The 22,698-nt window shown below is 39.9% G+C and overlaps 1 protein-coding gene across 1 annotated transcript in view; it reads right to left on the reverse strand.

The window, feature by feature from the left end:
• The window catches only part of LOC140121911 (dynein axonemal heavy chain 5-like), a 200,949-nt gene that overhangs the window by 61,593 nt on the left and 116,658 nt on the right, over positions 1–22,698 (reverse strand). Inside the window, exons 56-68 of the mRNA XM_072142073.1 lie at positions 22,620–22,684; positions 20,759–20,965; positions 14,900–15,050; positions 14,619–14,733; positions 14,441–14,539; positions 11,945–12,045; positions 10,493–10,642; positions 10,326–10,400; positions 8,667–8,837; positions 2,927–3,079; positions 1,946–2,050; positions 1,687–1,853; positions 372–558 (exon numbers count right to left, since the gene is read on the reverse strand). Of these exons, the coding sequence (XP_071998174.1) occupies positions 372–558; positions 1,687–1,853; positions 1,946–2,050; positions 2,927–3,079; positions 8,667–8,837; positions 10,326–10,400; positions 10,493–10,642; positions 11,945–12,045; positions 14,441–14,539; positions 14,619–14,733; positions 14,900–15,050; positions 20,759–20,965; positions 22,620–22,684 (1,746 nt within the window). The remainder of the gene's footprint in view (positions 1–371; positions 559–1,686; positions 1,854–1,945; positions 2,051–2,926; positions 3,080–8,666; positions 8,838–10,325; positions 10,401–10,492; positions 10,643–11,944; positions 12,046–14,440; positions 14,540–14,618; positions 14,734–14,899; positions 15,051–20,758; positions 20,966–22,619; positions 22,685–22,698) is intronic.

Raw genomic sequence — 22,698 nt, forward strand, 5'->3', positions numbered from 1 at the left:
AGATTGCATACTGCAGCTCCCTGCTTTCATGACTGGAACAGAGGACATCAATAAAAGTTGGTTTTTGAAAAATGGTGTCTCTAATCCCATTGATAGAGATGTCAGCGGAAGGTATAAATATATCTAGAAGGCACTGTGTGTGGTTTGTGACAGTGGTGACAGTGGATAAACCACTTCACTCGCTAAAGGTCCATATTTAAACACCTATTCAGTCCGCTGAGCAGTATAGGTGCCAAAAGATCCTCATTGATCTTGATCTATTATAGCCCATTAATAATGTATTCCTGGATAGCCTGGATAAAAATATTTATGTAAATAACCCTAATAGACTAGTTATATTCATAGACAACATTTTTTAATTGTAAACTTACAGTGCAGAGAATTGCTGTGGGCTTTCCTTCAACTGCAGAAATCTGAATTGCTGCTTTCAGACTGTTCATAAAGCCATTGTTTCCAGATGTGTCCAAGGCATGAAGGGGTATGTCAGCAACGTAGAGAGCCAACTTAACTAGTGTGGACAGGTGCGATCCTATGCATCCTACTAGTAAAGCATTTCCTCTGCAATGACAGAAATATATAGTGAAGGATCACAAATTTATTTCATGTGTCATAATTTTTCAAATTATACTGCAAATTAGATAGCAATTAAATCATATCTAAAACTCAAAGGGGCAAAGGGAGCTGTGGTTCTAGGCCCCAGGACTTAAGGGGGCCTACCCCCTAAGACTTTTTGTATGACTGTTGTATGAAGCTGCTATTGGTTTTCTTGTCTTCAAAATGGATGAGCCAACCTATAAGCAGATATTGGCTTACTAAACTATTGTCCAGCAGATAAATGCCTTTCAGTTAATGCTTCTTTCAGGCACTAGTGTGGTGGCATCATCCAGAAAATCAACTTTGAAGTGAGATGTAAAATGTCTTGGAGGCTAGGACACCGAAAGAGATTAGCACTGAAGTCAAGCTCTCCCTGTCTCAAAATGCCCCCTTTGCATGTGTCCTAGAAAATAGTAGCACAGTGGCTTAGTGGTTAGCACTACAGCCTTGCAGCACTGGAGTCCTGGGTTCAAGTCCCATCTAGGTCTTAATCTGCAAAGAGTTTGTATGTTCTCTCTGTGTTTGCATGGGTTTCCTCCGGATCATCCGGTTTCCTCCCACACTCCAAGACATACTGGTAGGTTGATGAGTTAGTGAGCCTCATGGGGGCAGGGACCGATTTGGCAAAATAAAAAAAAAACAGCACTGCATAATCTGTGTGCACTATAGAAATAAAGGAATTATTATTATTATTATTATTATAACTTAGCTCTCCAGAAATCTGGTGAATGAAATCAATCATTCCAGAAGATGCGTTTTGAGGCAAGGAGAGTGTGACTTCACTGATAAACTCTCCTCCGTGACTTTATACAACTCATTTCATCTCACTTCCAAATAGATTTTCTTGATGATGTCACCACTCTGGGCCATTTAAGAAACATAATTTAGAAAAAATGTTAATCTGCTTGATGACATTCTGCTAGTGGTTTATTAAGTCAGTTGCTAATGAGAAGTTCCATTAAGCAATATCACATATATACAAATAATTAAATCAGATAAGTGTTATTTAAAATAATTAAGAGTTTAATTAGCACATAAAATGATACAGAATATTATTAATAGATTTTAAATAGTCATGATAACCTTACTGACCCATTCTCACTGGACAAGACCCTGTGTATACGGATCACTTGAATTACAACGTTCTCCGATAATTCAATGTGCAGTTTTTCATGTCCAAGCTCTTCATTGTAATGCTGCATAATTGTCTTCAAGAAGCTTTGTACATCATCAAGTTTTTCAAGAGACTGCAACAAAACCTAGGCAACCATAACCAGTATAGCTTTAATATTCATAAGAAAAAGAATAATATAGATATTACAGCACAGAAAGATTTATGTCATTGCATTACCTTGACTTCCTTGTTATCTGTGCTGACATGATGAGAAAACTTCATTTCCAATGGAAATGTTGTATATATTTGTTGATGTGCAGATATTGTTACATCTGGAAAATACTGGTGGTTGAAACAGAAATTTTTAACAGAAAAAAACTTTTTTTAATAACCTAAGAGCATTAACATAATATTACTTATTAAATAAACTAAAACAAATATATTAAAATTTACGAATAGTAAAGTATAAGGTTTTGCACAACATATTCTTAACCACTGACAAATAAATGGTGGTCCCAAACACTATAAAAATTTAATTTTTGGCTAACATTTCTAAAGAGAATGTTTTAACAATTTTCTTTTGTACTTATTAAAATCAAGATAACAAACCATATTATTATTTTCAACTTTGTTTTTTATTCCATAGGGACATATATTTCTTTCCTAAGCTCTAGTAACAGAATTTATTGATATGATTTGCAAAGAGCCTCATAGCTATAGCAGTAGTCTGGTGGTCTCTGAAGAGTTTTCTGAGGATTTTCAGTGTAGATTGGCTTAGAAGATAAGATGACATCACATATTGTTTGTAATGGATGCAAAAATGGTGTTCATATTGAGGTGATAACTATTGTTGTAAACCGTTCTGTGATGTAAAATAAGCAAATTTCAGTCTATTATTAGGTTTTGCGGCCAGAGTGAAAATTGCAGGATGTTGAACTTTTTTTACTAAATATAGATAGTAACCTGGAAATAAAAATTAACACCGATGATGCGAGAAAATCCTGTATTGTATAGGTAAATACCCACTAGACAGTATAGAAAACAATCATATGATATAAAAGGAAACAGTATGTGTGAGAAAATTCAGATTACACCGATGCATATTATTGTAAGTAAGGTTGCACCGCTTAAAACAAGTCTTAGCTTGGTTAGTAGGTTGCTTTAGATGTTGTACTCATCTTGAATAAATGGATATCACTATGTAATGTATGGTTATACCTCTTTGATAGTTTTTGTCATTTCTGACTTAAACCAACTGCTGTCAGATTGCCGACACACTCTGTCCCGTATTACACAATTCATTTCATGTTCCCAGTATCCTACAACGATGCAGCGGTCTTCGCGATCTTCATTGGACAGTTTCCGAAGGGACTGTAAAGATACACATTTTGATTTTCCTTTTATAGTTTATAGTTTCATAGTTTATACGGTATATGGGATTCGATGAGGAAGGGAGTTAGGGGAAACATTTCAATATAACATAACCATCAATGTTTTTTAGGTGTAAAAAGGCATCTAGACCCTTCTTGAAGCTCTCTGCTGTCCCTGCTGTGACCAGCGCCTGAGGCAGGCTATTCCACAGATTGACAGTTCTCATAGTAAAAAAGCCCTGTCGCCTCTGGTGATTAAAGCTTGATTTCTCCAAACAGAGACAGTGCCCTCTCGTCTTTTGATTTGATTTAAGCTGAAACAACTTACCACCATATTTTTTGTATGGACCATTCATATATTTTTTTTTTTTTTAAGAGAATTTTATTGATCATAACTAGAGATGAGCGAGCACTAAAATGCTCGGGTGCTCGTTATTCGAGACGAACTTTTCCTGATGCTCGAGTGCTCGTCTCGAATAACGAGCCCCATTGAAGTCAATGGGAGACTTGAGCATTTTTCAAAGGGACCATGGTTCGGGAATAAAATGTGTTAATTAATTGAAAAAGAATGTCTTCTGATAAGTTAGCAGATGTATGCAAACATCTGCAATCTATTCTTCACTGTTCCGCGCGTATATTATCTCCCGACAAGTTAGCAGATGTGAAGAACAGTGAAGAATAGAATAAAAACAGTGAACACAGGATCATTTAAGTGAAAAACACAGTGAAGAATAGATTGCAGATGTTCGGCACATCTGCTTACTTATCGGGAGATACGCTGTCCCAGGATCCGCTGCTCTTCTTCCACTGAAGTCTCCCCGATGTCACCGATGTCATCGTGCCCCGATGTCACCGTGCCCCGATGTCTCCGTGCCCCTATGTCTCCGTGCCCCGATGTCTCCGTTCCCCGATGTCTCCGTGCCCCGATGTCTCCGTGCCCCTATGTCTCCGTGCCCCGATGTCTCCGTGCCCCGATGTCTCCGTGCCCCGATGTCTCCGTGCCCCGATGTCTCCGTGCCCCGATGTCTCCGTGCCCCTATGTCTCCGTGCCCCTATGTCTCCGTGCCCCTATGTCTCCGTGCCCCGATGTCTCCGTGCCCCGATGTCTCCGTGCCCCGATGTCTCCGTGCCCCTATTTATCTCTTGCCTTGTCTACCTGCATTACCAATAAATGAGCTCATTCTGAGATGGGCTGCCCTCTCCCAGGCTCCGAGCACACGGGTGACGGTGTCACTGTGATGCTAGTGCATTAGGAATAGCACAATTTCATAAGTTGTTGGCTTTATTGAATTTATTTCAATGTGTGTTATTCCTTGTAAGAGCTCACAGAGTAAACCAGAGGAACACTAGGCAATGTGGGGAAGATTCAGTAGTCATGGCACAGTATAAAAACACCACACCTGAAGTTTCTGGATTAAACACATCAGCGTCTCCGTGCCCCGATGTCTCCGTGCCCCGATGTCTCCGTGCCCCTATGTCTCCGTGCCCCTATGTCTCCGTGCCCCTATGTCTCCGTGCCCCTATGTCTCCGTGCCCCTATGTCTCCGTGCCCCGATGTCTCTGTGCCCCGATGTCTCCGTGCCCCGATGTCTCCGTGCCCCGATGTCTCCGTGCCCCGATGTCTCCGTGCCCCGATGTCTCCGTGCCCCGATGTCTCCGTGCCCCGATGTCTCCGTGCCCCGATGTCTCCGTGCCCCGATGTCTCCGTGCCCCTATGTCTCCGTGCCCCTATGTCTCCGTGCCCCGATGTCTCCGTGCCGCTGCCCGATGTCTCCGTGCCACTGCCCGATGTCTCTGTGCTGCTCCCCGGTGTCTCTGTGCTGCTCCCCGGTGTCTCTGTCCTGCTCACCGTGTTCTTCAATGTGTTCTTCACACATATATATTGTTCTTCACATACTATTTTGTTCGCACCGTTCCGCGCGTATCTTCCGACAAGTAAGCAGATGTGCCGAACATCTGTAATCTATTCTTCACTGTGTTCTTTACTGTGTTTTTCACTTAAATGATCCTGTGCTCACTGTGTTCACTGTTTTTATTCTATTCTTCATTGTTCTTCACTGTGTTTTTTTAATTAAATGCTCGATCTCGAGCAGGGGAAATACTCGTCCGAGCAACGAGCCGTTTCGAGTACCTTAATACTCGAACGAGCATCAAGCTCGGACGAGTATACTCGCTCATCTCTAATCATAACATTAAAACAGGTACACTGAAGGAGGTTACGAAAGTACAAAATACACAAGTACAAAATTGCCTCTTAAGCAGTCACAGTGAGGGAAGTTACAAAATGCAAAGAGTATAAGAATACCTCTTGTTCATTTAATTATACTTATATCTAGGTACTCTACTCCTTCATTTTACTCTTTCTTCTTTTTTTTCCTCTCTTCCCCCTTCTCTTTTCTCTTTCTTCTTTTCCTCCCCCCCTTTCCCCTCTTCCTTTATTCTTTTTTCTAGCATTTTTTTTTTTCCCCAATAGACCTAATTTTACCCATCAGGCATCTATGAGGGACAGTGTCAAATGCCTTTGCAAAGTCCAAGAACATAATATCCACAGCTGCTCCTCCAGCCAGGCATCTGCTCACCTCTTCATAGAAGCAGATAAGGTTAGTTTGACAACTTCTTTTCTTAGCAAACCCATGCTGGCTGTCACTTATTATACTATGTGATGTCACATAGTCCAGTAAATAAGTCTTTTACCAATATTTTCTCCACAATGGAAGTTAAGCTTACAGGCCTGTAATTGCCTAGCGAAGTTCTAGAGCCCTTTTTATATATTGGCATCACATTTGCCTTGCGCCAGTCAGTTGGCACCACACCAGACATTACGGAATCCCATTTTGATTTTCCTTTTCAAATATTTCTTTCAATATGTCAATATTAACTTGTGGTCAGTATGATATCCTTACTACTACCGTACATCCTATTGCTTTGGGCCTTATTAAGCAAGCTATTTTTCTTTGTCTATACCGCCTACAAACCAGAACTTTTTATATTTTTCTGTCATTGTAGCTGTATTGTTTATTCTAGGACAACTGGTATTTTTTTAATATCACAATTTTGGAATTCACATATCCGATTTATTAACTTTTAATAATCCTTTCTGTGCATTACATTGTAAGTAGATGTCAGGTACAGGATGTTTCCTCTTTTCTCCATTTACTGGCGAAGGTTTGAAATTATTTGTAACTGTTGTTATTTTCCAGGCTTTGCTTAATAATTCTGTGGCGAACATAGAGTCCCTGGGATAGTATAATAGATTGGAAATACTGGCACCACACATGGAATTTAGGGTCACTAGCTGTTAGAGCCATGAAATTGGAAGGGAGAATAAGATCTGGTGTGTGTTTGTGAACCTCCGGTCTGCTACTGCGGCATCATTGGCTGTATCCTGATAGGTTTGAATAAAGTTCCCATTATACTTTTCAATGTGACCAGTTACTATTACCACTAAAAATGTAGGATGTGCACCTTTATATACATATTGAGTTGCACACTGTACAGCATAATATGTATATAACAGTTTACATCTTACACAGCTGACCTGGGAGGACAGATAAGACATGTCAGGGCAGGGGGATGGGACAACAGAAGGTAGGACTGGAATATTTAATCTCTACTTCCAGCCATCTAATTTCCCCATGTTGTCAGTAGCTACTGGGCTGCATGAAGTAAGATCTGTGGTCACTGACACCCCCTGTGATAAGAGGACTGTCTTCCTAACAGTAATTATATATACAGCAAGTCCCCAACTTACGGCGTTTCGAGTTACGGACAACCCGTAGATATGAATGGGGCACTCGGCACCCCGCGCATGCGCAGTCCACTTCCGGGTTTCAAAAGCGCTGCTTGGAGTGCTGCGCCTCCTCATTGCGCGGGCCATGGAGGTGACGGGGATCGTTGGGCGGAGCGAGAGGCTGGAGCGGGCCGCGGAGGTGACGGGGATCGTTGGGCGGAGCGAGAGGCTGGAGGGGGCCATGGAGGTGATGGGGACCATTGGGCGGAGCGAGTGGCTGGAGCGGGCCATGGAGGTGACGGGGATCACAATCAGTTGCCAATGTATAAAGTAAGTAATTGCCGGCAGTATCTGAGATTCCAGGTAACTAAGGAAGCGTGAGATCGCACCAGCTAATGCATCCTTAGTTACCAGCAACCCGACTTACATACAAATTCAACTTAAGTACAACCCTCCGGTCCCTATCTTGTACGAAACCTGGGGACTGCCTGTATGTGTATATGATTGTATAAATGTATGGATGTGAATCTGCTGTATGTGTTTGTATGTTGTGTATATACTGTATGTATGTGTGTGTGTGTGTATATGTGTGCATATACGAGATGTGTATATGATGTATCTATGTGTATATGGTGTAGGGTATGTATATACTATATGTGCGTTTGTACATATGCTGTATGGGGGATATTTATCATACGCTTCAGCCTCTTGATGTATCAGGCAGGTTGCTGCATAGTGTTTATTTTACGCCAGGCCTTGTCTGGAAACAAACGCAGCCGGCGACTTATCACATGTGAAAAGTCGCCAGCTGCGGCGAGTACACAGGGGTGGGACAGTGATGCCATGCGCCGGCCACCACCACTCTTTCCCGTCCCAAGGGCATGAAGTTGGCAGAGAGGACTAAATAATCGCAAGTGCTAGCAACGTGGCACAGAGACCCTGATAAATATGCCCCTATGACTGTATATAGTACTGTAACAAATATGGTTTGTATATATTTTAGGTGTAATAATATAATGTATATATTGTAAATATGTTGTATTTGATGTGTACTGTATGTGTGTACAAGATATGCATAATGGGGAGCCCCAATTCAGAAGTCTACTGGGGGGCCCAGCCTTTCTTAGTTACTCTACTGGCTGCAGTAAATGTGGGTTCTTGACTTCACCTATAACTATGTGTCTTTGAGCCTTATTAAACCCACACCAACAAGGACCCTCTCATCATCGCTCATGAAACACTAATACAGGAGGAGCCTTCTGGGTACTACTATACCCATCCTCCTAGATGACAATCCCCTTGTCTGCTGTTTGCTGAATATGCTTTGGAAGAAAACAAAGTATGTACATCAACATTTCTTGAAAATCATTACTAATACAAATTAATTTTAAAATAAACTCTAAACGAATAAAATAAGGATTCCCAAGTGATTCAATGCATTGAGGTGGAAGCATTTTAAGGTAACCTGTAAGAAAAAAATTAACCGCTTAAAAAGCTGACAGAATCCTATCAAGCAGACTTAAATCTTCAGATCATATTTCATTTAAAGCCCAGTGTGTCATACAAAAAACAACTTTGAATTCATATGCAGAGTGTTGGTTCTATAAAGCCATGGATTTTACTTCTGAAGTCAAGGTCTACCTGCCTCTGAGTGCCCTCACTCCAGCCCCTCCCATTTCAGATGATGGTTAATGCAACCTTTCTGGGCCATAAAAGAAACATGGTCTTGAAGTTAATATGATTGCTATGATGAAGTGCTGGTAGTGGTTAATTACTGCTAACAAATTCCATTTAAATATTATACTGAAGTGTCTAGATAAAAATCCACAAATACATTTTATCCATCCATACATAATACCTGAAATACTTTGGTGATGTCTCTCAAAGAAAAGAGATAGTGTTGTCTTCCTGGAGTTGAGGACATAACTAAGACTTTCTTGACAGATTCCAAAAGATGGCATGAGGCTTTCGCCAAGGATAACTGAAGATCTTCTTGTAGAGACAGGCCCTCCTTGTCACCCATATTTGCCTAAAAAAATTAAAAAGTGCACATTTATGGTATTTAATACTAACATTGGTGCTGTCTTTGAAAGAAATTTGACCAGTTAGGTGTGAAATCGGGACAAACAGAGAGACAGGGAGAGAATAAGGCCAACCACCCACCTGGGGGAGATGGTTGGGGAGAGCAACAGATAGACGGCTGATACACAATGTCTAGCTACTTCTCTTCTCTTAGAGCATCCAGGTTTTTTTAATAGTGAAATCCTGGGACTGAATCACACAACGAGTGTCCAAACCAACATGTGCATGAATGTTAGGATTTAAGTACTACTCTATATACACTATATCCTCTATATACTCTATATCCTTCATCTTGTGCTGTTCATAAAAGTAATTTAATGATGAACTTCAAACATGTTCTTATAACCCATCTATCTATCTAGCACCTCATTAATGAAAAGTCCTACAGCAGATGCCCCCATTTTAATGAAATGTACACCCGAGATGCCCCCTTTTGATGAACTGTCCACAGCAGATGCTGCCCTTTAATGAAAAATCCACCCCAGATGCCCCCCTTCAATGAACTGTCCACCCCATGCCCCCTTTTAATGAAATGTTTACAGCAGATGCCTCCCTTTAATGAAATGTCCATAGCAGATGCCCCCTTTAATGAAATGTCCACCCCAGATGGCCCCCTTTAATAAAATGTGCACAGTAGGGCCCTCTAGAAAAAATTAAATCTATACTCACCTTCCGGATTCTTCAACCCAGCCCTGCAGCACCATCTTCTCCTTCCAGGCCGGGGCGCCTAGTTATTAATCTATACATACAATTCTTCTATGGCATGTTATTAAAAAAATCTACCTGTGTGAAGATAATTTAGCATAAATGTTGTCCCCTAAAAATAGTACTTGGATAGGACCACCACTGCAGTCTTCTAGCAGTGGCGACACAAGCATTATTGAGGTGCCCAACCATTTAATTAAAATAAATGTTAATGTCCAAATGAGAATACCCCTTTAAGCAACTAAGGGGGAAGTGTCTAGACAAGAGTCTGAGCTAAAGATGACATTCAGAGTGATGTACAATGTCTATTCTTAAGAAAGGTCAATGACCTACTACATGGGAATAACTGTGTTCAAATAAGTTTATTACAATTATTAATTCATTTGTTTTCACAGTGTATTTATAAAATTTATTAGCAACAAACCAATGAAAAAACTACCCATCTTTATTCCTGAACCGTGATGCCTCAAATTCTTGATTTTGTTTTTTTTTTTTAAATGTGGGATCACATAACATTACATTTAAAATTAAATAAAAGTCAGTTTACCAAGAGCTTTGAGATACCAACATAATTTCCTCTGCTAGAATTTGCCACCTTATATAGATTAACAAAACTATAATTGTATGGAAAATATATACCTATTAGAGGAACAAGAAATCTAAGATATTACCTGTGAAAAATAAACAATAAAGAACTGGGCTAACAATTAAATAGATTAATGAAACTTACTTCTAATATTGAGAAAATAACTTTTTGGAGCTGGGACCCTTCTAAATCCGGTAAATGAAAAATGGTGAAATGCCTCTAAAAGAATAACAGTAAACGTATAGTGTAAACTAAAGTATCTAAAGTACAGGTCAATAGTAGGCCTAAAAATAATTTTAGCAACAACTTACCAATAGCCGTTGAGTGGAAATTCTATGGGCACTGCTTTTGTAGTTAGGTTGACCCATTACAGCTTTTACAAGGAGCCCTTCTACAGTCTGCCACTCAAAAGGTTTGCTAAATCTTACCAGAGTTTTGTCATCAAGAATCATCCTTAATAACTGGATAGATATATAAGAAATATTTTGTATTATGTCACTTCGATACATACTAACAAATAAATAAAACAAAACAACCACAATATTGAAAGCAAGTAGACCTCTAGAGTTCTGAAAATGAATAAGACTTGTAAAATACAGCACCCTCATGTCCTCAAGCCCTCCAGAGCCAATGACTTTACAGATACAGCACAGTGCATGCACACTCAAGATGATGCAGTAAGTTTAGTGTACATAACCTTGGCCAGAACACAGACCATGTTTCTTGGACAGAACGTGACCATCTAAAACAAGCTTTATCTGTCTAGACCTTATGTGGTAGCATCTTAATGGAACCAAGGTCTCTATGGTGGGCAAACTTGTCCTTTTAAATGCTAAAGTCTGGTGGTTCTAGAGATTCAAACTAATCCCTGAGAATCTTTATCCCATCTACGCTCCCTTTTGGCCATACAAAGCTGCAGGTAGTATCCCTGGAGATCAGTGTAATCATACCTTTGTGTGTGTTGTTAGGAGCAGCAGGGCAGGAAAAATGGACTTATATCCCAGCTGTATTAAGCCTCTGGTTGAGTACAACATTTGTTCTTACAGAGCAGAGGGGAGGGACTTTGGAGCAATTCATTTAAAAAGTATCACACAGGAGTACTCCCTAGTGCACCAAGTTTAGCTATAATCCTGGAATAGAAATGTATTTTAAAATCCCTGCTACTATGAACAACACATGCAAAACTGTGATAACACAGATCTCCAGTGCTGCTACTCGACTCTGCACATTTACTAAGAATGTAGGAAACTGCACTAAAAATGCTCTGCCTGTGTATAATTCTTGGTGTGCCAGATTTATTAAGAATGTGCGTCAGAAATTATGAATCCCTGCACTGGCCCGAGAGAGTTCACCAACTTTTCTGTGGTGCACCTTTAACATAGGGCGTGCAACAGACTTTGCATGATAAATCTGGCGCATGGTCCGAGCATGGACCATAGCGCATGGACTGAGCACCGGATTGCCTCCTAATTTGTGTCGCATGCTGCCTAGTGCAGCTGCATCACAAAACGCAACACATTTGTACTGCAGACACTTCTTAAATACCTGTGCAAGCGGTTTCCACTAGAAAGAATGTGCAAAGTTGTCAAAAAAGCCCTTACAAAATGTTCCCCACTGTCTCCAGTTTTGTATGGTCACATGTGCTTAGTTATTTGACTATTTTATAGTCTTTAGTTACCGGTTTTTAATTATTTATTAAATTACTTATGATTTATGCTTTGCTCTGCTTTTCTTTAATTTCTCCTTTAAAATTAATCTATTACCTCATTACAATGCTGTACCCCATTATCATCAGGTTTAGGCAGATGCAGATCATCGATAAATAACTGTAGAATTTTTCCATCCTTTGCACCATATATGAAACCTGAAAAAATATTACAAATTTTTAAAAAGTTTAAAAAATACATATTTACTTTTTTAAGGTACAAAATATTTATATAGAATAACTTTAATTCATTGTTTGTCCATAATTTACATGGCAACACAACCTCATGGACACTCAGTATATGTCCCAAGAGGAGACATCTTCATTATTTATTGGTATTTTTGTTGGGTTTCAACACAACAAACATACACAGCAAACATAAAGGGAAATTAACGAAATTAACAAAAACAAAATCTGCCTATGTTTTCCATAGTAATCAATCACAGCACAGTTAAAAAAAAAAAAAGTTAACTTTTACACTTAAAATAAAACAAGAAGTGCCGCACCAGGCACATATAAAGAGACAACAATCTTGGTCAAACATACATCTGCATCTCAACACCGTCTGTTGACAAGATGCAGTTTACCACTACCAGTTCCATTGAACCGGTAAGGAAGGAGTAATTTCCACAGGGGTCATTTTGCAACATTTCTAAAAAGGAGCAATGTCCATAGCAAATTACGATTTCAGGGCTCCTAGGGAACCCTTTAGTTTTACATTATTATACCATTATGTAAGACAGTAGGTAGTTACCAAGTCCACTATATCATATATTCATGTGTCTTATAAAGGTTTTCCATTTATGGAAAATTACTTTTCTCTGCTTTTCTTTACTTTTTAGTGTCTCCAATTTATCTCATCTTGTAATGCATTTGTGAAGTCACTTTAGGTAGTGTTGGTGTTTTCTGGGACAGTAAATATTTCATAATGCAATGCTTTGCTACTAATGCAGAGATACAAATATAATGAAGGTAATTCTCCCTGCATCATATCTCCACTGATGGCATGAAATACTAATAGTAAGGACTCAACAGGCAGATATACACAGAGGTCACCCAGTGTATTTATCGGCTTTACTTTCCATGGATGGTAAAGAACACTGTCCCTGCCTGGCGTAAAATCATTGTGTCATAAACGGCTGCATATTTTAGAGAGTAGAAATGATAAACTAAAGTGTCCCTGAGGGTGATTGATTTTTTAACTGGGGGGGAAGGCATTTAGAGTATCTTGTATGGAATAAAGCCAGCAGGTTGTAAGGGGCCAGGGCAGTCTACAAGAGGGTCTTGGAGCATGTACTTGTGCCATGAATCCCGTCCGCTACATGTTAGAAGAGTCTATATTGTAGCCTTCTATATTTAGAATAGTTATTCCTCCATCAGATTTACTTAGAATCACAGGTAATATTTTTAAGAACAGGATGCAAAATAAAAGCTGCTATAATTTATTCCTATGGATAACAAAGACAGCCCCCACGTAAAGTTTCACCTATTATCAAGAGTAGAAGAGAAGAGGGGAAACAAAATACTTGCATTCTGACCATACATGCAATAATTTAATGGTTCACACTGGATTATTCTGTTAAACCTATAAGTATAATATCATGACTGTATTTTACCAATGTATAAATTACAAATATATCAATCCAAGTTACAAACATAATCTTGACATGTAGAGCATAGAAGTCACTTAAAATGTTTTAATTAAATTTCTCAGTCTCATAATAAAATAAAAATCTTCCCCACTTTAACCAAATATACTTATTATTTTTATTTATTTTATTAATAAAAAGGAAACATAACTCCCTGGTGTTTTTAGCTATACTGTAAAATTTTAGCTCAGCTTGTATAGGCGTTTTAGTCAACAGTCTACATGAAAAACATGGGGGTGGGTCTGCAAGACAGCCTAAACTCCTAAAAGGCAGCCATTGTACATGAATGGTGGGCGGTTTCACTTTAAAGACGGTGCCTCCAATTGTGAATGATAAGTACAAAATAGTCTAGTTTTATATTTTACATATTATTTGTAGACTTAAACAAGCTTAAAGAGGAACTGGAAGTATTGTGAACATGTTTCAAATATACTCAAATAAATGCTTAGTTTGCAAAGAAGTGCAACTTAGTTACAGTGTTATCACTCCGTTGCCATGGTAGATCTGTCTACCTCCTGGCTGTTGCATGGTATGACCATTATTATTACTCAACGAAGCTGAAAGTGAAGGGTTTAATACTTCCTTCTCAGAAATGTTTAAACAAGCACAGGGAAATTAGATGTGTGCTCTTGAAGGCTACAGAGACACACACTGAAGTGTTTTACAAAAATGTTCACAAGAACCCCCAACCCCACACACACACACAATATTAAAATTATCTCAAATGACGGTTTAGATTCATATTTTTGTCATAAGACGATTGATAAATATGTGTTTTTGTTGACCAAAACAATCAATGTGTTCATTTATTCTTTTAGACAGTTTCATATTTGTAGAGTGTATATGTAAGCTGGAATAAACTATTTAACTGCATTGAAAATAAGATACTTTGGTGATATAATTACCTTGTCTGTGGACTATATTTTGCTCAAGTAATTCTTGGAGTTCTTTGGCTTTCGAAGATGCAGAAAGCACCATTCTTTTAAGTAATGTGCGTGTTCGATCTAAAGGAAAACAATTTAGAATTTTAGAACATCTGGATATTTTCAATAGAATATCAAGATTTTTTTTTCCAATGGTTACCTTGTGCAGAAATAAAGTCGTTCATTAAGGCTGTCTTCCCACAACCTGGAGGTCCAGTAATTAAGACATGTTGAGATCCCATGCTAGCATATTCTAAAAAAGTGCGGACTGTAACCTATGATATTAAAAAAAATAAATATGGAACTTTTCCTACTATGAGAGGGATTAGCCTTTACCTGGCCATTCATGAGTTTGGGATGACCAATGAGGGTATGTATATGACTGGTGATCTAGTCTGATCACTGGCTGGGGATTAATGTAGTGATTTTGGAACAACTTACTGTATCTTGTGTTTCAATAAACGTTTCTCCCATGATGTTTGTGTTACCAAAATAAGTGATATCTGGTAGGCGTGACTGCCATGTGTCCCATTCTCCTGACTCATCAAGGAAATAATCAAATGCTGAAATCTCCTGTTCATCATCTGGCAAACTGCAAATAAATACAAATAGGTAAGGAACTCTGTAATAAGCCTATTTATACTAGGGACAGAGCCAATGGCAAATTATAAATGGGCATTATGAGCATTCACCAGGGGCCGTAACTACAGCGGTGCCAGGGGGCACAAGTTACTTACCTCACACACTTAAGAATGGAGGATGTGCACCATCATATACATATTATGCTGAACATCGTACAGCTTAATATGTATATAACAGTGCACATCATGAATCGGCAGCTCAGATAAGCAGTGTCGGGGGAAAGGGAGAGGACAGTATAATGACAGGACTAGGGATCTGTAATGTCTAATTCTTGCTGTGTACTTCCCCCATGTGGTCAGCAGCTACTGGTACAGATCTGTGCAAGTGTATAAATGTGTGCACAGAAGTCAGCTATGGGGCCCTGCCTCTACTAGTTATGCCCCTGGCATTCACCTGGGGCCCTCCGATCTCAGCGCCCCATGACCACTCCACAATGCCTATGTGATCATCTGACATTGAGGCTACATTCACACGACCATATGATTTCTCCAGTCCTGTATTTACAGGCCGTATGAGCCCGTATATACGTGACGTTTTTCATCCGTATGCAGCACGTATTTAACCCGTATTTTATACATGCCCATAGACTTTTAGGGCATACAGAACTGAAATACAGGAGAAAATAGGACATGCTCTATATTTTTATACGGCCAGTATACGGTACGTACACTCCAGTGTCAAAAACGGCAATATAAATGGTTGGACGTATTGTCCATTGAAATGAGTGTGTCCGTATGTAACCCGTAAAAAAACGGTACGTATACGGCCGTTTTCACACGTCCGTGTGAATGTAGCCTAAGAGTTTTTCAGCCACTCCATGTTGTCTGTACCACCGACTGATGGCAGGAGCAGCTGGTCACTGGCTGTTGCTCTCCACTGGGGGGGAGCAAGTCTGTTATACAGCCCTGGGTAAGGTGAGGCATTGAGTTCACTGCAGAATGCTGTAACTAGCTAGTTTGCTTCATGGCTTTAATCCGCAATATGTGATGGAATTAAATTGTCCTCCAGGATAGAGAGATAAGGTTTTTTGGATGATAGGGCTTGGATTTCTCCAACTCTCCCAGTCACTGCAACTAGGAAGGAAGCTTTAAAGGTAAGATGTTTAATCTCACACTTTGAGATAGGTACAAAAGCACTTATGCTTAAAGCATTTAGGACAAAAGTCCCATTTCGGAACATCAGATCGGATAGTCAGAAGGAGTCTTGCAATATCTTTAACGAATCAACGGATCCATTTATGTTCTGCCAGTGGAAAGTCAAAAGAGGCCCCAAGCTCTGAAATTTGAACCTTTAAGTTATTAGGCCTTAGCCCTTCGAGAGTTCCTCCTGAAGGAACTCCAAGTTTTTGTATATATTATGGTTCTTGAGGTCTGGTAGAGACGCTACACACCAAGACACACACTTATTCCAGATTTTAGTGTAAATTTTGGTAGTGATGGGTTTGCGAGAGACAGACTTAATCTGTCTCTCGCAAACCCATCACTACCCATCTAACGTCTTCAGATATGCTCTGGATTAGGAGGAGGACCCTGTCAGGCGCCAGACAGAGAGCTTCAGATGTTTTGGAGCACTGCGAAATAGTGGCCCTTGTCGAAGAAGATCTTCCTTTGGAGGCCGGTGTATCGGTCATCCTATGGCTAATTTCTGTAGCAGGGGAAAGCATGATCTCTTGCGCCAATAGGGACTGATCAGAATGACCTTTATTCTGTTTGACAGAATTTTTTTGTAGGACCGTGGGTATCAGTGGAAGAGGTGGGAATGCATGGGCTAGTTCCATATCCCAGGCTTGGTTCAGAGCGTATAGACCCGCTGAGTTGTCTTTGGGAGAGAGTAGAAAACCCAGGTTTAGGTATTTTTTTGGGATGCAAAGAGGTCTATGGTTGGAACACCCCATTATCAGTTAGGAACTGCAGTTAAGTACTCTGTATAAAGTTCTGCCCAATTGAAGATCTTCCAGTGAGCGCCTCCTTGACTCCAAAGGTATGAGACCGTTGTGATATTGTCCGATAGAATTTTCACATTTCTGATGTTGGGTTGTGATGGAAGTCTTTTTAGGGTATTCAAGAATGCTGTCAGTTTTCTTAGATTTGAGGATTGGTTTGTCATCTGGGGAGACCAAGTGCCTTGCAGGTAGGTGTCTAGGAAGGATATGGATTCCATATGTCACTCCTCTTGACAAATTGGGGCAGATTTACTCACCTGGTCCATTCGCGATCCAGCGGTGCGTTCTCTGCGCTGGATTCAGGTCCGGACGGGATTTATTAAGGCAGTTCCTCCGCCATCCACCAGGTGGCGCTGCTGTGCTGAAGAGCATCAGAACGCACTGGAATACACCGAGCCGCGCTGAGTGAAGGTAAGTGCAATTTTCGCAACAAATTTTTTTTTTAAAATGCAGCGGTTTTTTCCGAATCTGGCGGGTTTTCGCTCCCGCCCACGATTTCCGCCGCGTGCATGCCGGCGCCAATGCACCACAATCCGATCGTGTTCACCGAAATCCCGGGGCAATTCAGGGGAAATCAGCGCAAATCGGAAATATTCGGGTAACACGTCGGGAAAACGCGAATCGGGCCCTTAGTAGATGACCCCCATTGTTTTTCTTGGTCCACCAGGAAAGAGACATTTTCCCCTCTGGCGAAATGATTGCCCCAAACTCTCAAGTTCCAATTCTGTAGATCTCTGGAATGGAACCTGGCCCAAGCTACACAGCTTATGCAAAATGTCAGATGTACTAGAAGTTTCATGGCTGCCCTGATGCTGCATCTGAAAGGAGTAAACTAGTTGCGTGATGTTGGTTATTTGTCCTGAAGCGGGAAGGTCACCTATAGTTCCGAATTTAACATTACCCCAAGAAAATGCTGATTTGTATCTTGGATCAAGTCTGAGTTTTTGAGATTTACAATCCAGCCTAGTTGTCTCAAGGTGAAGACTGTCTGGTATTTGTAGATGCTCAATAACTCTGATTTCTCCGCTACAATGAGAAGGTCGTCCAAACAGGGGATTGCTAAAATCCCTATCTTTCTAAGGAATTCTGTGACTTCTGCCATGATTTTTGTGAAATTTCTTGGTATGGATGAAATCCCGAATGGTAAGGCTCTGAATACTGCAAATCAGAGAAACTGTTGGAATGATTTATGTATTGGGACGTGGTAGTAGGCATCCTTTAAATCTATGGTGCGCATGTAAGCACCCTGGGAAATTAGTGGAGTAATTGAGTTTACTGACTCCTTCTTGAAACGTTTTTAGATAATACTCTTGTTTAGCCATCTGAGGTTAATTATTAAACGGAAGGTCCATTTGGCTCCTTCACAAGAAAAAGTGGTGATAAAAAATCCCTTTTTGTTCCACTGGAAGTGTGACAATTATGTTCATCGTGAGTAGTTCCTTTAGGTTTTCCCAAAGTAATGTGATAGCCTTTGGGATATCAGGAATTGTGGTGTAGGAGGGGAGCAGAATTCTATTTTGTAGCCTAACTCGATGATTTTCAGAATCGACTAATTTAGGATAGCTCCAACGCCCATACTTTCCTTTCCCTTTAAACTGGTCCTGGGTGTCTCTATGGCCACGAAAGGAAGAAGTTTTTGGGGTCCTCCATACTTTTGGGAATCCTTTTTTCTTATCAGATGCTTTTTCTAATAGTTTATCCAGTTTGGCTCCAAACATTTAGTCTCCTGAAAAAGGATGTTACATAGACTTGTCTTGGATCTGTTATCGTCTCACCACTGTCTTGACCAAAGGGCACAGGGAACTGAGTTAGACAGTGCCCCTTGTTCGGCTGAAAATCTAATATTTTCTGCTGAGGCATCAACAAAAAACCCATAGCATATTTAAGAAGGGGATTTGTCTTTAAGAGTAAATTCTTGTCTGTGTCTTCTTTGAGATGATCCTTGAGTTCTCACAGACAGAAAAAAAGGGGCCGAAATATATAATTTTACATTGAACATGGTTGATTCCCATATCTTGTTGAGATTTCCGATCCATAGGATTGTGCAGCTGTAAGACATCTTCTAATGGCAGGTCTGTCTTTTTAACAACTTTAGATATCTGAACGTCAACTTTAGGAGTTTCTGAGTTCTATCTCAGTCTCTTTGGGGTCAAAGAGAAGTCTATTTCTAAACTCCCTATAAATGTTAGCTTGATTTTCTATGTTATTCCATTCTACCTATATAATATTCTTAAGAGTCTGTTTAATTGGAAAAACCCTTTTCGTTTTTGCTTTAAGACCATCAAATGGTTCCTCTTGGATTAATTTAGGTTCCACAATATCATCTACATTTAAAGTATTTCTCACAGCTCCCAATTAATTATCCAGCTCATCATTAGAGAAAATATATATAGATGTACAGTGCTCACCAGCTTTACAGAGTCTTCTTCTAGCGGGTCCTTCCAGGAGCAGGACATAGCCACTGAATCCTTATCAGAGCCATAAAGTTCTTTAGAAGGTTTAAATCTCAGGCTTAGGATCTTGATACTGAACAGCCATTTATACTCTCATAGCCAACTTTAATTCCTTAAGCATACACAATTTTTCCTCCTGAAGTACTTTAGATAAACATTCATAACATAATGCTTTAAGATATGTCTCAGGTAATTTCACATTGCTCATAAAACAACAAATGGATTTAGATGAAGATTTCTCTTTACTCTTTTCTTACTCTTTCTCTCTTTCTTTTTCTATTTAGGCTTAGGATTCTCATGGTAAGGTAAAAAGAAAAGGCTAGTGATCCTCTGTTGATACTACCCAATATAGAGATAACAGTACCTGCGGCACCCAGGATCAGGGAGCGGAATTAGTGTCATTCGCCATGAATGGTAAGGATTCACACAGTGTGCGGGAACTGTAGCCTAGTGGAGAGAGCCTGTGCTCGTAGTACAACAGGAGCAAAGCTTCTACTGCCTTTTAAAAGTTTACCACTCTGAAGGAGAATCTAAAGATCGCACACCAGTGTCTAATGTCATTCCGGCTCATGTGTCTAATGCGCACTTGCAAGAACGGCGGCGATATGCTGTTGTTGCGATGTTGAGTGCTGTTTTCATCCAGCCTTCCTGAAGGAAAAGCATGCTGTTGCCAGCTCCTGAAGACCAGGAGGATGCCTCAGGTACAAAATATTATGTCCCCCTCGGCTTTAGCACTAGGCCGCAGGAGGAGGGAAGCAGGAACAAGTCCCAGGGCTTAGCTGGACCAGGTAGGTAGTCATTCTTCCACTCGGGGAAGCCGCCGAGTGAAGGGAATACTTACTTTTGCCCTCCCCCCAGGAGGGAGACGCAGTAGCAACCTCTGACTCTAGGTAGGGACAGGAAGACACTAGCATGAGAGCTGATGGAAGGGGTCTTTATTTCTTTGCAACTTCCTGTCCCTACCAATGGTCAAGGTGCAACCTCAAGGTTCCGTCATGGGGGACATTATAGAAATTGTTGATCTTTTCATGCAGCACATGGGTGGGTTTTGTTGAACAGGAAAATTGTTGCAAAGTTTTGACTTATTTAAACCAGATACCAACATACATAACATTTATCTTCAGGGCTCTTAGATGACTGTGTCCTTTAGAAAAGTAAAACATGAAAAATCAACCTAGTTAAAATAACAATTTCTGGAGTTATTTTAGCTTGCATTATAATAACATAACTGATTTTTATAATATGGAAGGTTAAGACACTTACATTGATGTATAGACCTTGAGGAGATCACTGAACCTCTTTCTTTCTGAAGATTCAATGAGTGATCCTACTGACCAGACAAGGCAGAATATGAATAGCCTCTCAATATGCAGCTGTCCACCAATACTCTGAGCCTTATCGTTGAGCATGATTGTCAGTAGGTTTGTAAAGGTTTGGAACAAGCCAACCTCTGTAACTGGAACAATTGGCCTTGGGTAAAATAAATAAATAGATATACATTACACTTTAATTGCAATGGGAAATTCTGCAAGTCTGTGGTTTTGCTTTGACATACAGTTACAAGATTACAGTTATCCCAGAACACATAGTTATTTATGGATGCTTGCACAGGCACAGAATCTCTGTCTGCCTGATGACAGAGTCAATGAAGATGTTAGCCCTTTAACCACTTTGGCAACACTCATTGCAAAGAAAAAGGGCCACTGGGCAAGCCATGAACAAGCATCTGTAAGTTCAGATAATAGAGTGCTTTTCAGGTTATGCTAAAAGACAATAAATCTTTTCCATACTAAATGATCAACTGATTGCATTGTCATGTCACCTAGTGAGATTTACAAAAAAGTTATGTATCACATACATAAAAAAATAATTAAATCATATTTTTTTTATTTTAACCTTGTGATAGAAGCTGTAAAAAGCAAATAAAAACACACCTTAACAAACAAAATATTTTTTCAATGGTCTCTAAATCATTAAATAGAACCTGTCAGGAGAAATTGACCACTAGCAGTATGTTGTGCATTTGATCACAATCCAAACATTTTTTTTCATGGCATGATTGCATCCAGAAAAACTCATCTCTGAAACGAGATGTAAATGAATTGTATAAAGTCACAGAAGCAGAGGGTTTAGCACTGAAGTTAGGTTCTCCCTGCCTTGGAATGCCCCCTGTCCTGTACCAGACTTCAATAGAGCTGGTTATTGATGTCCTTGGGGGGATGTCTTATTGTTTCATCTGACCATGTCATTGCTCTGTAATAATGTTTTATCTGACCTAGTAATGCTTCTCTATTTGTATATGCAGGGCCGCATTAAGGTCGGTGGGTGCAAAATCTGGTGGGGCCTCCATTGAATGTAGTCCAGACAGGGTACAGCAATTGTTATATACTGCCCAGCAATCACTATATATAGCCCTCCAGCAATCACAATATATATTTCCCCCAGCAATCACTATATACAGGCCCCAAGTAATCACTATATACATCCCCCCAGCAATAACTATATACATCTCCCCCAGCAATAACTATATATAACCCCCTTATCAATATATATACATCTCCTCAAGCAATCACTATACACAGCCCCTCAGTAATCACTATGTACGTATCCCCCAGCAATCACTATATACAGCTCCTCAATTATCACTATATACAACTCCCGCACAATCACTGTATACAGCCCCAGTAATCAATGTATACAACTCCCAGTAATCACTATATACAGCCCCTGTTAATCACTTCATACATCCCCCCAGCAATCACTGTATGCTTCCCATCAGCAGTAAATATATACAGCCCCCCCTATAATAACTATATACAGTAATAGTAATACATATATACAGCCCCAGTAATAAAAGTATACAGCCCCCAGTAAACACTATATACAGTCCCCCAGCAATAACTATATACAGCGCCAAGTAATCACTATATACAGCCCCACAGCAATAAATATATAAGCCCCCAGTAATCACTATATACAGCCCCCCCACCTGTTTTACCCTTGTATCCCCCCATCCCCACCACACACACTTCTGTCCAGCTGCTCATGTGTGGAATCACTCTGCTTATGTGCTCAGGTTAGACTATATTGATTCTTGTATGAACTGCGTAATATTTTCATTTACTTGGTATCATGAAGAAGAAAATTGAAGATGGGGTCCAAGGTCCGGTAGAATGCTTTTGAAAGAACCTAATAAAAGAATA

The sequence above is a fragment of the Engystomops pustulosus genome, chromosome 3, assembly GCF_040894005.1.
Source record: "Engystomops pustulosus chromosome 3, aEngPut4.maternal, whole genome shotgun sequence".
In the NCBI taxonomy this organism is placed as follows: Eukaryota; Metazoa; Chordata; class Amphibia; order Anura; family Leptodactylidae; genus Engystomops; species Engystomops pustulosus.